General features: G+C 43.1%; 1 protein-coding gene across 5 annotated transcripts in view; it reads right to left on the bottom strand.

The window, feature by feature from the left end:
- The window catches only part of APC (APC regulator of WNT signaling pathway), a 360,826-nt gene that overhangs the window by 126,169 nt on the left and 217,725 nt on the right, over positions 1 to 16,932 (bottom strand). For all 5 annotated transcript variants that reach the window (XR_010248728.1, XM_063964129.1, XM_063964126.1 and 2 more), the window contains one exon: positions 10,547 to 10,699. Coding sequence is in view for 4 of the 5 variants with exons in the window: in XM_063964129.1 (XP_063820199.1) it covers positions 10,547 to 10,693 (147 nt within the window). In the remaining variant the exon portion in view is untranslated. The remainder of the gene's footprint in view (positions 1 to 10,546; positions 10,700 to 16,932) is intronic.

The following is a 16,932-nucleotide window of genomic DNA, read 5'->3' as shown; positions in this document are numbered from 1 at the left end:
ACTCCCGGAATGAACACTGCTGACAGTGCTAGCACGTAATTTTCCGCCCATCGGAGAATCCTTGTGGCTTCTGCCATCGCCATCCTGCTTCTTGTGCCGCCCTGTCGGTTTACATGGGCGACCGCCGTGATGTTGTCTGACTGAATCAGCACCGGCTGGTTTTGAAGCAGGGATCTTGCCTGACTTAGGGCATTGTAAATGGCCCTTAGTTCCAGAATATTTATGTGTAGGGAAGCCTCCTTACTCGACCATTTTCCTTGGAAGTTTCTTCCCTGCGTGACTGCCCCCCAACCTCGGAGGCTTGCATCCGTGGTCACCAGGACCCAGTCCTGTATGCCGAATCTGCGGCCCTCTAGAAGATGAGCACTCTGCAGCCACCACAGCAGAGACACCCTGGCCCTCGGGGACAGGGTGATCAGCCGATGCATCTGAAGATGCGATCCGGACCACTTGTCTAACAGATCCCACTGAAAGATCCTTGCATGGAACCTGCCAAATGGAATTGCTTCGTAAGAAGCTACCATCTTTCCCAGGACTCGCGTGCAGTGATGCACAGACACCTGTTTTGGTTTCAGGAGGTCTTTGACCAGAGATGACAACTCCTTGGCCTTCTCCTCCGGGAGAAACACCTTCTTCTGTTCTGTGTCCAGAATCATACCCAGGAACAGCAGACGCGTCGTAGGAACCAGCTGCGACTTTGGAATATATAGAATCCAGCCGTGCTGTTGTAGCACTGCCTGAGATAGTGCTACTCCGACCAACAACTGCTCCCTGGACCTCGCCTTTATAAGGAGATCATCCAAGTATGGGATAATTATAACTCCCTTCTTTCGAAGGAGTATCATCATTTCGGCCATTACCTTGGTAAATACCCTCGGTGCCGTGGACAGACCAAACGGCAACGTCTAGAATTGGTAATGGCAGTCTTGTACCACAAAACGGAGGTACACTTGGTGTGGTGGGTAAATGGGGACATGCAGGTACGCATCCTTGATGTCCAGTGATACCATGTAATCCCCTTCTTCCAGGCTTGCAATAACCGCCCTGAGCGATTCCATTTTGAACTTGAACCTTCTTATATAAGTGTTCAAGGATTTTAAATTTAGAATGGGTCTCACCGAACCGTCTGGTTTCGGTACCACAAACATTGTGGAATAGTAACCCCGTCCCTGTTGAAGGAGGGGAACTTTTATTATCACCTGCTGGAGGAACAGTTTGTGAATTGCCGCCAGCACTACCTCCCTGTCCGGGGGAGTAGCTGGCAAGGCTGATTTGAGGTAACGGCGAGGGGGAGACGTCTCGAATTCCAGCTTGTATCCCTGAGATACCACTTGTAGAACCCAGGGATCCACCTGTGAGCAAACCCACCGGTCGCTGAAGTTCCGGAGACGGGCCCCCACCGCACCTGGCTCCACCAGTGGAGCCCCAGCGTCATGCGGTGGATTTAGTGGAAGCAGGGGAGGATTTCTGTTCTTGGGAACTGGCTGTATGGTGCAGCTTTTTCCCTCTACCCCTGCCTCTGGGCAGAAAGGACGCGCCTTTAACCCGCTTGCCTTTCTGGGGCCGAAAGGACTGTACCTGATAATACGGTGCTTTCTTTGGCTGTGAGGGAACCTGGGGTAAAAATGTCGACTTCCCAGCTGTCGCTGTGGAAACGAGGTCCGAGAGACCATCCCCAAACAATTCCTCACCCTTGTAAGGCAAAACCTCCATGTGCCTTTTAGAATCCGCATCACCTGTCCACTGCCGAGTCCATAATACTCTCCTGGCAGAAATGGACATTGCATTTATTCTAGATGCCAGCCGGCAAATATCCCTCTGTGCATCTCTCATGTATAAGACTACGTCCTTAATATGCTCTATGGTTAGCAATATAGTGTCCCTGTCAAGGGAATCAATATTATCAGACAGGGAATCAGACCACGCTGCTGCAGCACTGCACATCCATGCAGAAGCAATAGCAGGTCTCAGTATAGTACCTGAGTATGTATATACAGACTTCAGAATAGCCTCCTGCTTTCTATCCGCAGGCTCCTTTAAGGCGGCCGTATCCTGAGACGGTAGTGCCACCTTTTTTGACAAGCGTGTGAGCGCTTTATCCACCCTCGGGGATGTCTCCCAACGTACCCTGTACTCTGGCGGGAAAGGGTACGCCATTAGTAACTTTTTAGAAATCACTAGTTTTTTATCAGGGGAAGCCCAAGCTTCTTCACACACTTCATTTAACTCATCTGAAGGTGGAAAAACCACTGGTTGCTTTTTCTCCCCAAACATAATACCCTTTTTAGTGGTACCTGGGTTAATGTCAGAAATGTGCAACGCATTTTTCATTGCCGTAATCATGCAACGGATAACCCTAGTGGAATGTACATTAGTCTCGTCGTCGTCGACACTGGAGTCAGACTCCGTGTCGACATCTGTGTCTGCCATCTGAGGTAGCGGGCGTTTTTGAGCCCCTGATGGCCTTTGAGACGCCTGGGCAGGCACTGGCTGAGAAGCCGGCTGTCCCACAGCTGTTATGTCATCGTACCTTTTATGCAAGGAGTTGACACTGTCGGTTAATACCTTCCACATATCCATCCACTCTGGTGTCGACCCCGCAGGGGGTGACATCACATTTATCGGCACCTGCTCCGCCTCCACATAAGCCTCCTCATCAAACATGTCGACACAGCCGTACCGACACACCGCACACACACAGGGAATGCTCTGACTGAGGACAGGACCCCACAAAGTCCTTTGGGGAGACAGAGAGAGTATGCCAGCACACACCACAGCGCTATATAAACAGGGATTTACACTACACAAAGTGATTTTCCCTATAGCAGCTATAATACACAGTATTGCGCCTAAATTTAGTGCCCCCGCTCTCTTTTGTACCCTATTGAGCCTGGAAACTGCAGGGGAGAGCATGGGGAGCGTCCTTCCAGCGGAGCTGTGAAGAGGAAATGGCGCCAGTGTGCTGAGGGAGATAGCCCCGCCCCTTTTTCGGCGGGCTTCTCCCGCTCTTTATATTAATATTATGGCAGGGGATTTTACACATATATAGTTTATTAGACTATATTATGTGTTTTTAGCCATTTTAAGGTAATCTAATTGCAGCCCAGGGCGCCCCCCCCCCCAGCGCCCTGCACCCATCAGTGACCGGAGTATGTGGTGTGCATGGGGAGCAATGGCGCACAGCTGCAGTGCTGTGCGCTACCTTAATGAAGACCGGAGTCTTCAGCCGCCGATTTCCAGGACGTTCTTCTTGTTTCTGGCTCTGCAAGGGGGACAGCGGCGCGGCTCCGGGATCGGACGACCGAGGCTGGGCCTGTGTTCGATCCCTCTGGAGCTAATGGTGTCCAGTAGCCTAGAAGCCCAAGCTAGCTGCAAGCAGGTAGGTTCGCTTCTCTCCCCTAAGTCCCTCGTAGCAGTGAGTCTGTTGCCAGCAGATCTCACTGAAAATAAAAAACCTAATAAATACTTTCTTTACTAGGAGCTCAGGAGAGCCCCTAGTGTGCAACCAGCTCGAGCCGGGCACAGATTCTAACTGAGGTCTGGAGGAGGGGCATAGAGGGAGGAGCCAGTGCACACCAGTAGTCCTAATTCTTTCTTAGAGTGCCCAGTCTCCTGCAGAGCCCGTCTATTCCCCATGGTCCTTACGGAGTTCCCAGCATCCACTAGGACGTCAGAGAAATCTAGATTCAAACTCTGTTCCGGTTAGTAGGCACGCCATGATTCAGTACGTCTTCTATATTTTTTGTTATCATTTGTGGCCTTATAAAATTCATACGAGGGGTGTGCAACAAGTTTCCAGATGTTCAGTGCATAGGCAGAGTAGACACAATCTGACTGTCTGGTTGTGAACTGTAATCTATGACTAAAGTTCTTGTTATATGTCAAAGCACAGAACCATATATACAGTGCAACCATATTCACAGTGCTTCACTATTTCCACATTTTGTTATGTTACAGCCTTATTCCAAAATGGAATAAATTAATTTTTTAATGTCCTCCATCATCCGTAAATGGAAGGAGTTCGGAACCACCAGGACTCTTCCTAGAGCTGGTTAGCTGTCTAAACTGAGCGATCAGGGGGAGAAGGGAGGTGACCAAGAACCCGATGTTCACTCTGTCAGAGCTTCAGCATTCCTCTGTGAAGAGAGAAGAACCTTCCAGAAAGACTAGCATCTCTGCAGCAATACACCAATCAGACTTGTATGGTAGACTGGCCAGACGGAAGCCACTCAGAAGTAAAAAGCACATGGCAGCCCGACTGGAGTTAGCCAAAATGCACCTGAAGGACTCTCAGACAATGAGAAACAAAATTCTCTGGTCTGATGAGACAAAGATTGAACTCTTTGACGTGAATGCCAGGCGTCATGGGTGGAGGAAACCAGGCACCGCTCATCACCTGGCCAATACCACCCCTAGAGTGAAGCATGGCGGTGGCAGCATAATGCTGTGGGGATGTTTTTAGCGGCAGGAACTGGGAAACTAGTCAGGATAGAGGGAAAGATAAATGCAGCAATGTACAGAGACATCCTGGATGAAAACCGGCTCCAGAGCACTCTGGAACTCAGACTGGGGCAACGGTTCATCTTTCAGCAGGACAACGACCCTAAGCACACAGCCAAGATATCAAAGGAGCGGCTTCAGGATAACTTTGTGAATGTCCTTGAGTGGCCCAGCCAAAGGTCAGACTTGAATCCGACTGAACATCTCTGGAGACATCTGAAAATGGCTGTGCACTGACGCTTCCCATCCAACCTGATGGAGCTTGAGAGGTGCTGCAAAGAGGAATAAGCGTAACTGCCCAAAGATAGGTGTGCATCATATTCAAAAAGACTTGAGGCTGTAATTGCTGTCAAAGGTGGATCAACAAAGTATTGAGCAAAGGCTGTAAATACTTATGTACATGTGATTTCTTCATTTTTAATAAATTTGCAAAAATGTAAAAAAAAAATACCATTATGGGGTATTGTGTTTAGAATTTTGAGGGTAAAATAAATTTATTCCAGTTTGGAATAAGGCTGTAACATAACAAAATGTGGAAAAAGTGAAGCGCTGTGAATACTTTCCGGAGGCACTGTGAGCAGCACTGTACACTGAAGAATTCAGTCCTTCACAAACTCATTATGTAGCTCAACAGAGGTCACTGGAGAGCCATGATCTATGATTACAAGAGTGGTCTGTGACAGCAGTCGAGTTTTGACCAGCTGCAAGCTTTTTTGAGGAGGGTGCAGCATACTAAATCACTGTGATTTTTTTTGTAGAATTTCAGCACGGGAGATCACAGAGAACAACGTTGCTGCCATACGGTCCATGGTTGAGGTGGACGAAAGAATGACCATGGCCCAGTTAGAGAAGGAGATAGGCATCTCATTGGGATCTATCCACTTGATACTCCACAAAAAGCTTGGTCTAAGCAAGGTTTCTGCACACTGGGTGCCCGATCAGCTGACTCGAAAAGCAAGAGACGGCTCTGGTGACTTGGTGCCGCAACATGCTGGCCAGGTTTGAGGACAGTCACTCAAACTCTGTCTGGGAGATCATCAGCTTCGATGAATCCTGGATCTACAGTTTCGATCCCAAGACCAAACATCTGGCCCAGTGAACCACAGTTGGAGGTGCACCACAACAGAAGTTCCGACGTGAGCGCAGCATGGACAAGCAGATGGTGGCTGTTTTTGTAGCAAAGACTGGTCATGTAGCTACTGTTGACTGGTACACATACAAATACCTGCCATTTCCAGGCGCCATCGATGAACCTCGTGCTTGCAGGGTACATATGTATTCCCGGCGAACGGGATGCGGCTGTGACAGTGGCATCCCGCCCGCCAGAATGTCGGCAGCGGGGCAAGCATAAAGAGTCCCCTTGCGGGTTTGTTGGCACGCTGCGCTCGCCACATGCTCTAGTCCCACTCTATGGGTGTCGTGGACACCCACGAGTGGGAACAGCCCCTGTGCGCCGGGATCCAGACGGCTGGTAAAATAACTGCATCCCGCTTGTAGTGCCCCTCATAGTGTACTGTGTGTGCTGTGACTTTGTCTGGCAAATCTTTGAGTATACAAGTATTCTCCAAAAAAATGACAGCTCTGAAATGTTATTCCTTCCCACTGAAAAACAATCCAAGAAATAGACTTACATTTCAGTCATAAGGAATTGAGGTAGGGTAATAGTTATATAACAAAAAAATGTAGTTTGTAATGTTCTGGAAATAATGTTTTTTCCCCCCAACTTTCTATGACTTTTCTGAGCTGAGATACCGCATTTACCCCAAATGTCCGCAACAGTGAAAAATGCCATACGCCATGATACAAAAATGGCCGCCATCTTCATATGAAAGTAAATAAAAAATTTCTGACTACTAACTTACAGGGGTCATCAAACACAAAAACTATTTTTTTTTTTAAATGTTCAAGCAACCATGGCTGGACCACTCCACATGGATTGACCCGAAAACTCAAACAAGCATGTTAAGAATGTGCAAACTCCACACAGACAAGCTCTGCAAGGAATAATCCCATGACTCCTGTCTTGTTAGGCAGCAAAAACAAACATAGTGCCACCAGGCTGGCAAAATATAATTTTTACTAAAATATGAATGGCTGCAGTGTATTGATGAACACTTGCAGCAATGTAAAAGTTGGGAATAAGGATTGTAAAAAAAATCAGGAGATCAGCATACAGCAAAGCACTGGGGGAATGAGGAAACATTTCAGGAAATAAAGTGATGTTTTTTTAATTTTTAAATAATGCGGACGTACAGCACAGCAATGGTGGCAAGGACTAGCCACTTTATATGTCACAGATACAAGCCTTATTACTCCTATTGGGATGCTGGTGTACAATAGCAATTCTGTGTCTGACATTTGTGTAACAGGAATACAGAGAGTACCCATGGGAAGCAAATTCAGATATTTCCTTAGTACAGTTTACAAAAACATTGCTGATATACAAATACATGTGTGTATTAAGTCTGTGCAGTAAGGGCTTATTTCAGAAGACGTTCACTAGGGGGTGCTAAAGAAGCAAGTGAAAGGGGATAAACACTGCAGAACACTGAGAGCACTGTTACACCTGCAAGTACAGTGACTGCTTATTATATATCATTATCTACATATCTATGAAACGTGATTAAAAAACAACAACACAGGATTGTTTGTTAAGTGAGCGCAATAGATAATAATGAACACTGTGTGGTAGTAATGCGTCTTGGATCCACCATCCAAGACGCATTAAGCGGCCTGTAAAGACTGTGCATAGTTATGGCCACACTAACAGATCCACATGGTGCTATTTCAGAACTCAAGTTTACAAACCGAGGAAACAAGTTCTCCCCTAAATGAAGGATGTACTCCTTTACTGACATTTACAAAGTGTCTTGTTTCAATATTTCATTTGGTTGAACAGTGTTCATGTAATATCAACAAAATACAATGAGACTTTCATTATGTGGTTTCCTCAGAAATGACACAGAAACCAAAAATAATTGGCAGTGTGTGTGATTTTAGGATCTGCTAACAGTTTCTGTAGAATTATATAGAGCCAGCAAAACGCTGAAAGGGTCTCTTACGGAATGTTAGAAGTTCCAAACACACAGTAATTCAGTCAGTCACAACTTCATTATTACAGCTACAGCTTCTTTCAAGTCATTTCCTTTAACAACAGTTTTACTTAATGTGTGTTCTACAGATTCTAAAACAAAACGTCAGATTTTCTAAGAATATAAGTGCAGAGCAAAATGCTGTCCCAACACTGAGATCAATTAAGGTTATTCCTGGTTTACAAACACCTCGCCTATGTCCTGTGTTTTATACATAACAATGTTCATTGCACAGTGATGAGCGGTGAGGTGATGCAGAGCCTTTCCGGTCATACTAACGTATAGGCCAGAGTTGTGACTATATAAAGTATATGAAAAATACTAAATATATTAGAAATATCTTTTGTGTTATTGTAATAATTTTTATAGTCAAAATGCTGGAGTAAAAAGTCTATAGCAGGTGAGGCAGTACCTATCTTTTCTGCACATCTCTGATCAAAACTCGCCAAATTTCTAGCAGTGTATACTGCTGCACCTGTGTATAATAATGCCCACATGAAGCCTTTGGCTCATATATTGTGCACAAACATGGCTCTGGTACTAGCCAGTGCCTCCTCAGCCATTTACCTCACTGCACGTCCCGGACGCTGACCCTACACATTTGGAGGCTGATGCACAATATATGGGTTCCATTCAATGAGTTTGCAAACGTTCATAATAAAATTTGCGCACATCCCAAAAATGTGTGCACCCAACAAATGCAAGACTTAATTATAAGTGTTGACCGTGGGACTCGCAGCAGGGTCATGCGATTTTTCTACAAAAAGTGACCTGGGAGTAGAGCATGAAAAAGTGGGGAGATCATTCTGGACCCCAGAAAAGTGGCAACTAAGACAGTAGAACAGTAAAGAAGTTTGTTAGTGGCCATAAGGAAAGGACTGGGGGTTCTTAAAAGGTGTCATATGGATGAATTTCTATTAAAGGTGGTAAAAAAGTTTAAAAAAAAAATAAAGCCGGTAAGTATTTCCCAGCAAATTAAATTCTTAAGCGTTTAGGAATACATAAAAATGTCTGTAAAGTGAGATGTCAGTGTTTTTATACAAGTTATTAAAATTATGAAAAAAAACCCACTGTTTAACTCCCATATGTAAGTTCAAAAACCCCTTTCCCATCAATACAACAGTTTGGGTATGAAATGCAAGCAGTCAGAATACAGACCTCGGCATCCTGACTGCCATAAACCAGACAGGGTCGCTAAAACTATACTAACCATTCTCCTAACCGCCCACCACTGCATCCTAACCCTAATCCTCCATTCTTATCGTCAACCCCCCACCTCCCCCACCCATAGCCTAAACATAAACTTAGGCGTTTTTAATTATTTTAATTGCCCAGTAATTACATAATTTTCAGGATGAAAATGTGCAAAGTGGAAATTGTGGTATACAGTAAGGACAGGTATATTAGGGTGCTTTGTGAGTGGGACAAGTTATTGTAGCCTTGCTGGTGAGGGTAATTTTTTTTTTTTTGGGGTGGGGGGATTGGGGGAAGAGGGGGGTCGAGGAGGAGACGGACGACTTTTTAAAGTGGCTTAAAATGACCCAAATATAAAAGTACCGATTTTTATGCACCCCTAATTTAATTTGAGCACTTATTTTGCTGAAGAACACTTGCTTTCTATCATTTACCAAAATGCATGTAGCCTAAACACTTATTATGACCACTAATAAACATCTATACTGTTGTTATTTTTAGATATATACATATATATACATATATATATATATATATATATATATATATATATATATATATATATATATATATACACACACACACACATACATACATACATATATATATATATCCATCTCTATCTATCCATCTTAGATTAGCTTTTTTGGGGGTACAGGCATATTTACCCATACTCTCACTTTTCACTGGTTTTGCCAGCAATATTTATCGCACAAAACAAATTCTTGCAATTGGATAGGTCGAAAAACAGAAGTACACATTTTTGCGCGATACATGCAAAAAGTTGATCCACGATAAATTACTGCTTTTTCACAGCTAATTAAATTCCCCCCATAGTGGTAATGTATTTATTATTTACTTATTACCAGTCCTTTATATAGCACACAGTCTGCAGCTCTTTATAGATAATATTCAGCCATACACATCAGTGCCTACCCCAGTGGAGCTTACAATCTATATTCACTATAACATGTACACACACACACACACTCATGCTAGGGATAATTATGTTGGGAGCCAAATAACCTACCAGTACACATACCATCTACTCCCCTAAACGCTATAATTTCCCCACAAATCAGCCTGATTAAACTGCCTACAAAGACCCACACTGTAATATATTTAAACTCACTTGTTATTAAGTAGGCCTGGGATGGGCTAAAAATAAATTAATGTATCTGAACATTGATCACCACAAGCAAAGCTGATGAAAAATCAATCAATAACCCATTATACAAAGCTGAGCAAAGCAAAGGACAGGTCATGTCTTGAAATAAAGGTCAGCAAATAAATTAGCTTTTTTCTAAAAATGCTTTCAGTGCAAAGAACATAACCTGTACTATTTAGTTTTCATTGCAACACCTTAAGGACTTTACAGCAATTAAAATGCAGCGCTAACTTCCCATAGCAATCAAACAGAATGTATAGTAATACAGGAAGCCGCACAAGGCTACACGCGTATATACAACCAGCCTACATTGGCTCTTCAGTCGTAGCATGTTACAATAAAACCTGAATCTATTGGTAATTAACACCTACTAAAAATATTAGAACATGGCAGATCATAAAGAATCACAGCAGAGATGGAACAGATCGATATACCCTGCAGGGAAGATACGCAACAAAGCGCCTACACATAAAGCAGGGAGGGAAGGTACACACTAGCAAACACCATTCATGTACTATTAACTCTGTGGTGACCTGTGAAAGGTATTTGCTTGGTGTACATTTACTCTATGGTGATTCCTTAGCATGCATACCTTCATGTTGGATGCTTCAGACTCAAGTTTTGTTAGGTGATTTGAATTATCTTCTAGTTCTTGTCGAAGGTTTGTGTTCTCCATTTTCAGTGCCTCAACCTGCTTTAACAGCTGGTCATACGAAGCTGCAGCCATGCTAGGCTCCATCCAGGCCTGGAGTGAGATAGAAAGCCAAAATACTTATTAACACACACTGAAGCCATGTACACATGTAATACACACCACCAATGTCCAAGCAATGAGATTATACAGAAATAAAACCAATATCCCATTGCCTGCAATGTTATATCATCATCAAATGAGGAGAACGTGCTGTGCTCCCTGTTGTGAAATTATATAGTAGGATCAGAGAAGACCAAATGTGAAATGTGTCACAGACCAAATGATAGGAAAGGATGGATAATCAAATAAATAGTCTTGTTCATTAAGTGACGATTAAGTGATTTGGGTTTTTTCCATTAAATTTGATTAAAAAAGTTGTTGTAATTCTATAGAGGATATTAGATAAACAATGAAAGGGTGTCACAGCCAGCTGAAGTGCCTATGTATACACAGAACAGCTATTTGCATTACTGCCAGCTTACATCACATACTACAGATGGGATGAAAAGTCTGGACTTTCAGAGCATAACAAGCAAAGAGAAATATTCTATTCAAATGTACCAGTATGGACACCGAGGGACAGATGTATTAACCTGGAGAAGGCATAAGGAAGTGATAGACCAGTGATAAGTGCAAGGTGATAAACGCACCAGCCAGTCAGTTCCTAACTGAAATTTGCATATTGGAGCTGATTGGCTGGTGTGTTTATCACCTTGTATTAACCTGGAGAAGGGATAAGGAAGTGATAAACCAGTGATAAATGCATCAGCCCCTTAATCTGTGTTTAGGTACACTTGATGCTATATGCAATCTAAACAGATAGTGCAATTTGCAGCGTCACAATGACCAGATACGCAGGGAGAGGAATGGAAGTATTGCTAGTTGGACTGATGAAACAAGACAATTTCTTCTTTTTTGTTTTTTTATTCTAATACTTTTTTTCCAATGTTACTGAGCTGCTCACTGTCCGCTGTCTGATTGATCCTCCTGTTCACACCACTCCTTTGTCACTATTTTAAATATAAAGTAAACAGAATGGGCGGCGCCCCAGAAAAATCGGCTATATGGAGAAGTAAAAGGGTGCTGGCAGTCAGAATACAGATAGCGGCATCCCGAAACGCAGGATGCAGACACCTACTAGGTAAGTATAATACACCTAAGCTCTTCCCTTCCCTAAACCTCCTTCCCCGCAGCCTGACCATAACCCTCCCCCGTGCAGCCTGACCCTAACCCTCCCCAGAAGTGCCTAATCTTAATTCCCTCTCTCCGCAGCCTAAACCTACAACACCCCTCCCACCCAACCCCTACACCGCAGCCTATACCTAACCTCCCCACCCCCCTTTGGCCTAACCCCAAGCAGCCCCGGCATACTTACCTTCGGGATGCCGGCAGTCAGGATTGCAACTGTCGGCATCCTGACCAGATCCCCCCTGGACATACCTAGTTAGCAATCACTAGGTGATCGTGAGTACTTGAGGATTGGATTTCTCGATTTCTTTAGTCATACTTAGGTGAGTTCATATATTTTGCAGGGTCAACAATTATCTCCCACTGTTTCCACAAACAGAAAACCTGAAAACATGGCCTGCTGGTAGCACTTGGGAATTGAGGAAGAAAATCACTGCACTAGGCGGTAGTGGAGAGCTGTGCCTAAAATTCATGCTGTTAAACATTAATGGTCTCAAGCAATGTTGGAAAAAAGGAGCAGAACAAACTCCTCATATATGATGTAAGAGAATGATACACTCATATTAAAAGTGATTACCCCATATTATTGCTGCTTCAGGTGGATCTACTAACTAGTGAATCATGGGATTTACTTCCGTTTTCATCCATGACTTCTTCATGTTCGTTAATATTTTACTGTGACTAAAGACTACTGTACATACAATTTGTTGTGTTTTAAATTTGCCACATAAGATCAGACTGGGCTTTACTCGAGCCTCACGAAAAGTCGTTATTCAATTGTCCGCAAAAAATTACTAGCGATAATTCTCCATAGGTTTAACTCAAATTTAATTTCACCACCTCCTAAGCAGGAGAAAAGTTGTGGAAAATCCCTATTTTAAGGTAAAAATGTTGGGAATTGGTTCAGAACCCCTGAGAGAGTCCCTTTAATGACTAATTAGGCACTTAGAACTTTTCAATTGCACAATAATGCCTTTTTTTTGTGAAAAAGTAAAAAATTATGGAAATTGGGGTACAATGTATGGGACAGGTATATTGAGATGCTTTATGATTGGGATACGTGTTTTTAGGCTTGCAGGTGGGAGTAATCTGTTTTGTTTGAAAGTTTTTTTTTAAAGTGGTTTAAAATGACCCAAATATATACTTACACCCATTTTTATGTACTCCTAATTTAAATAGAGCATTTATTTTGCACAAAAACATTTGCTTCCTATATTTTTTTCACCTTTTAGAAAAATGCTTATAAAACAGCCATTTAACACAACTGACATTCTCCAAATACTTTTCTTATAACCACTAATACACTTCTATACTGGTATCCTATCTAGTTTGGCTTTTCTGGGGGTACAGGTAGATGTCCCCATTTTTATCCAAACTTTTCACTGGTTTTGCCGGCAAGAATTACTGGGCGACTCCTGCAGCTCCATTTGCAATTGGATAGGTCAAAAAACAGAAGAGCGCTTACTTGCCAAAAAAGAGACAAATTTTCGTGCAAATTTTACTTGCTGTAAATTACAGAGTTTTCGCCGACAACTAGATCCCCCCTTAGATTATTGGAAACTATGGTATCGGGAAAAAAAACAAAAAAAAAACCACCACCACCACCACCAACAACAGAAAGGGTGCTTCACAGGAAAGAATATTATCAGGGAGGAAACTAGTCATAGATCACATATTATCAGAGTTAACTTTAGCATCACAGCAAGATATTCTCACCAGTCTAGAGCTAATGGCAATTTTAAGGGGAATGATCCTAGAGAATGTTGAAACGTTGTGTCAATTAAAACTCAAGTTGTGCTGGCAAAACTCTAGCAAGATGGAATTTTGCCGGTAAAGACTTACTAGATTGATTAGAAATTAAGCATAGATCTCTCTGTGTGTATGCCCCATAGCGATAGGGCCGCACATCACTATCTCCGGTTCTAGATAGGCACAATATAGTTACATCGCTCACTTCACCGCTGGGTGAAATGAGCGTGTGTGTCCCCTGCTCAGCACACAACGTGGTGTGTGCTGAGTGAAGGGAGAGATGTGTGCTGAGCGTTCTGTGCTAGATCGCTCAGCACACATGTCCTCATGTGTACCCCTCTTACCACACAGCAAATATGAAGGGAATGAGGCTATGGGACAGTGGTCATATGTTGAGAAAGTGGGAGAAGTAGCTAAACACACAACTGGCACAGGAAGATTTATTAGTACCATAATTATTACTAATTTTAATCAAAGATAATATATCCTTTTAGGCCATGCAAGTACTGAAGTACAGATGTGTCCTCATACACGGTGGCTTCCGTCGTGCCAGATAATGTGCAACTCTGATAGTGCTGAGTGTCTTTTTCGCCCTATCGTGCACCTTAGTTGCAAATATGAAGCGACAACACAGCAGCACACGGGTTCATTTTATGTGCGACACATACAGTACTATGCAAAAGTTTTAGGCAGGTGTGGAAAAATGCTGCAAAGTAAGAATGTTTTCAAAAATAGAAGTGTTAATTGTCTAATAGGCAGGTAATTATCCATCATGCAATACTATCAGGGAGGTGTCTGATTGGCTCCAAATGTATTTTGCAGCAGGACAACAACCCCAAACATACAGTCAATTTCATTAAGAACTATCTTCAGAGTAAGGAAGAACAAATAGTCCTGGAAGTGATATGGCCCCCACAGAACCCTGATCTTAACATCGTGTGTGTCTGGGATTACATGAAGAGACAGAAGGATATGAGCAAGCTTACATCCACAGAAGATCTGTGGGTAGTTATCAAAGATGTTTTGAACAACCTCCCTGCAGAGATCCTTCAAAAACTGTGTGCAAGTGTACCTAGAAGAATTGATGCTGTTTTAAAGGCAAAGTGTGGTCACACCAAATATTGATTTGATTTAGATTTCTCTTCTGTTCATTCACTTTGCATTCTGTTATTTGATAAAAAATAAACTATTAACACTTCTCTTTTTGAAATTCGATTCTTATTCTGCAGCATTTTTATCCACACCTGCCTAAAACTTTTGCACAGTACTGTATCTGTGTGCAAATAAGTCTGAATCTGTATATGAAGTACTACGATGCAGCAGCTACAGCTTTTATTCACACAAAGTTCCATTGCACCATCTGCTACTTTATACATAGTTAAAACTACTTTGTGTGTGGTTAAATTTGCAGCCTAGCATGTCTGATACAGATTGAGTGGTGCTTCACTGCGTCTGCAGAGTCACTATGCTACACCACTTGCCGCGGCTCCTATAGGACGTGTGTTTCGCTCCACATGGCATACTGCGGCTAGATGTATGAAGGCACATCTGTAATTTATGCAATAAAACTCCTCCAGAAGACACTTAACAGTTCCTCAGGAGTTGCCCAGTGACAGCATAAATTAAATGGATTGAAAAATTAAATAATGGCCAAAACAGCAGTCACACAGGAGGTTAAATTAAAAAAATATAATGTAGCCAAACCTTTGGCATGAACAGTTGCTTTTACCTGCAAGTGTAAACATTGCAGGACATCTATATAAACTGAATTAATGGGGCATAAAATAACTGCAGCTATTGCAGTGCCTGGAGCTATTCAATTGCAGCTCGCAGGCTGCACTTACCGCTGGTTTCAGCTTGCACCATCCTGAGGTGTGAGCAGAAGTCAGCGTAAAGAAGGGCTATTTGTGCCTACTGCAGATACCGCAGGTGTATTAACCCATAGCATTGGGCTGTCAACCTGGAATCTATGCGATAAGGGGATCCGGTCTGAAGATAGACACTGTCTAGGTCGACCGGGTCTAAAGTTCGACATGTGCTAGGTCGACAGGTCAAAAAGTCGACATGAGGTTCTCACATTTTTTTCTTTTTTTTGAACTTTTTCGTACTTAACGATCTGGACTAAGACTGGAACGGTAATCTGTGCAGAGCGAGGCGAGCCATACAAGGGGACACGTTGCACTAATTGGGCTTCCCAGTCACTGTACGGAGAAAACGACACCAAAACACATGAAAAACTCATGTCGACCTTTTGACTTGTCGAACTAGAAACCCGGTCGACCTTCAGATCCTGTCGACCTAGTGACTGTCGACCTAGACACTGTCGATTTGATGATCCACACCAGAGTTAAGATGCTCTAGCCATGAGTTTACTACGGGAGGAAATGTGATTACAATTAAATAGATTGGGTGTTAGCGCTCAAGGTTATCCTCCCACGGTAAGCTTTGCAGCTAATAGAATATGCTCCTAAGGGTCTACTTACATACCATTTGGAAAGAAAAATAAAGAGAAAAAGAAATAAAAACGTGTGGGTTCAGAAGTGTTTGTTTCCACTAAATAAAGCAAATGAAAATGTCAATGAAAAAAAGGATGCAGCATTTGTCAAAACAGACTAGGTATACCCACGAGTTGGAATAGCCCTGGTGTGCGGGGATTCTGGCTGTCGGTGTCAGTATCCTGAACGCTGGGTTCCCGACAGCCGGCATTTTAACTACATCCCGTATGAGCAGCAGAAAGGGGGCAGTCTGAGGTTGTTACTTCGCCATAAGGGAGGAAGGATCCTGAGTGCAATCACACATATGCAGAAACAAAGCATGTCTTCCTACATCCACCATGGTAAATCAGCTGTGTGCATGAATGTATCCATAGAGTTCTGAGATCTCTACGTGTACCCATCTTTTAGTACACTTGTGAAAGAAGGGGAAAAAATAAGAATTTACTCACCGGTAATTCTATTTCTCGTAGTCCGTAGTGGATGCTGGGAACTCCGTAAGGACCATGGGGAATAGACGGGCTCCGCAGGAGACTGGGCACTCTAAGAAAGAATTAGGACTACTGGTGTGCACTGGCTCCTCGCTCTATGCCCCTCCTCCAGACCTCAGTTAGGGAAACTGTGCCCGGAAGAGCTGACACAACAAGGAAAGGATTTGGAATCCCGGGTAAGACTCATACCAGCCACACCGTACAACTCGTGATAACTATACCCAGTTAACAGTATGAATAACAACTGAGCCTCACTGAATAGATGGCTCAGAACAATAACCCTTTAGTTAGGCAATAACTATATACAAGTATTGCAGACAATCCGCACTTGGGATGGGCGCCCAGCATCCACTACGGACTACGA

This window comes from Pseudophryne corroboree, chromosome 1, assembly GCF_028390025.1.
Source record: "Pseudophryne corroboree isolate aPseCor3 chromosome 1, aPseCor3.hap2, whole genome shotgun sequence".
NCBI lineage: Eukaryota > Metazoa > Chordata > Amphibia > Anura > Myobatrachidae > Pseudophryne > Pseudophryne corroboree.
The sequence above is the reverse complement of the archived record's forward strand: the minus strand, read 5'-3'. Positions and strand labels throughout refer to the sequence as shown.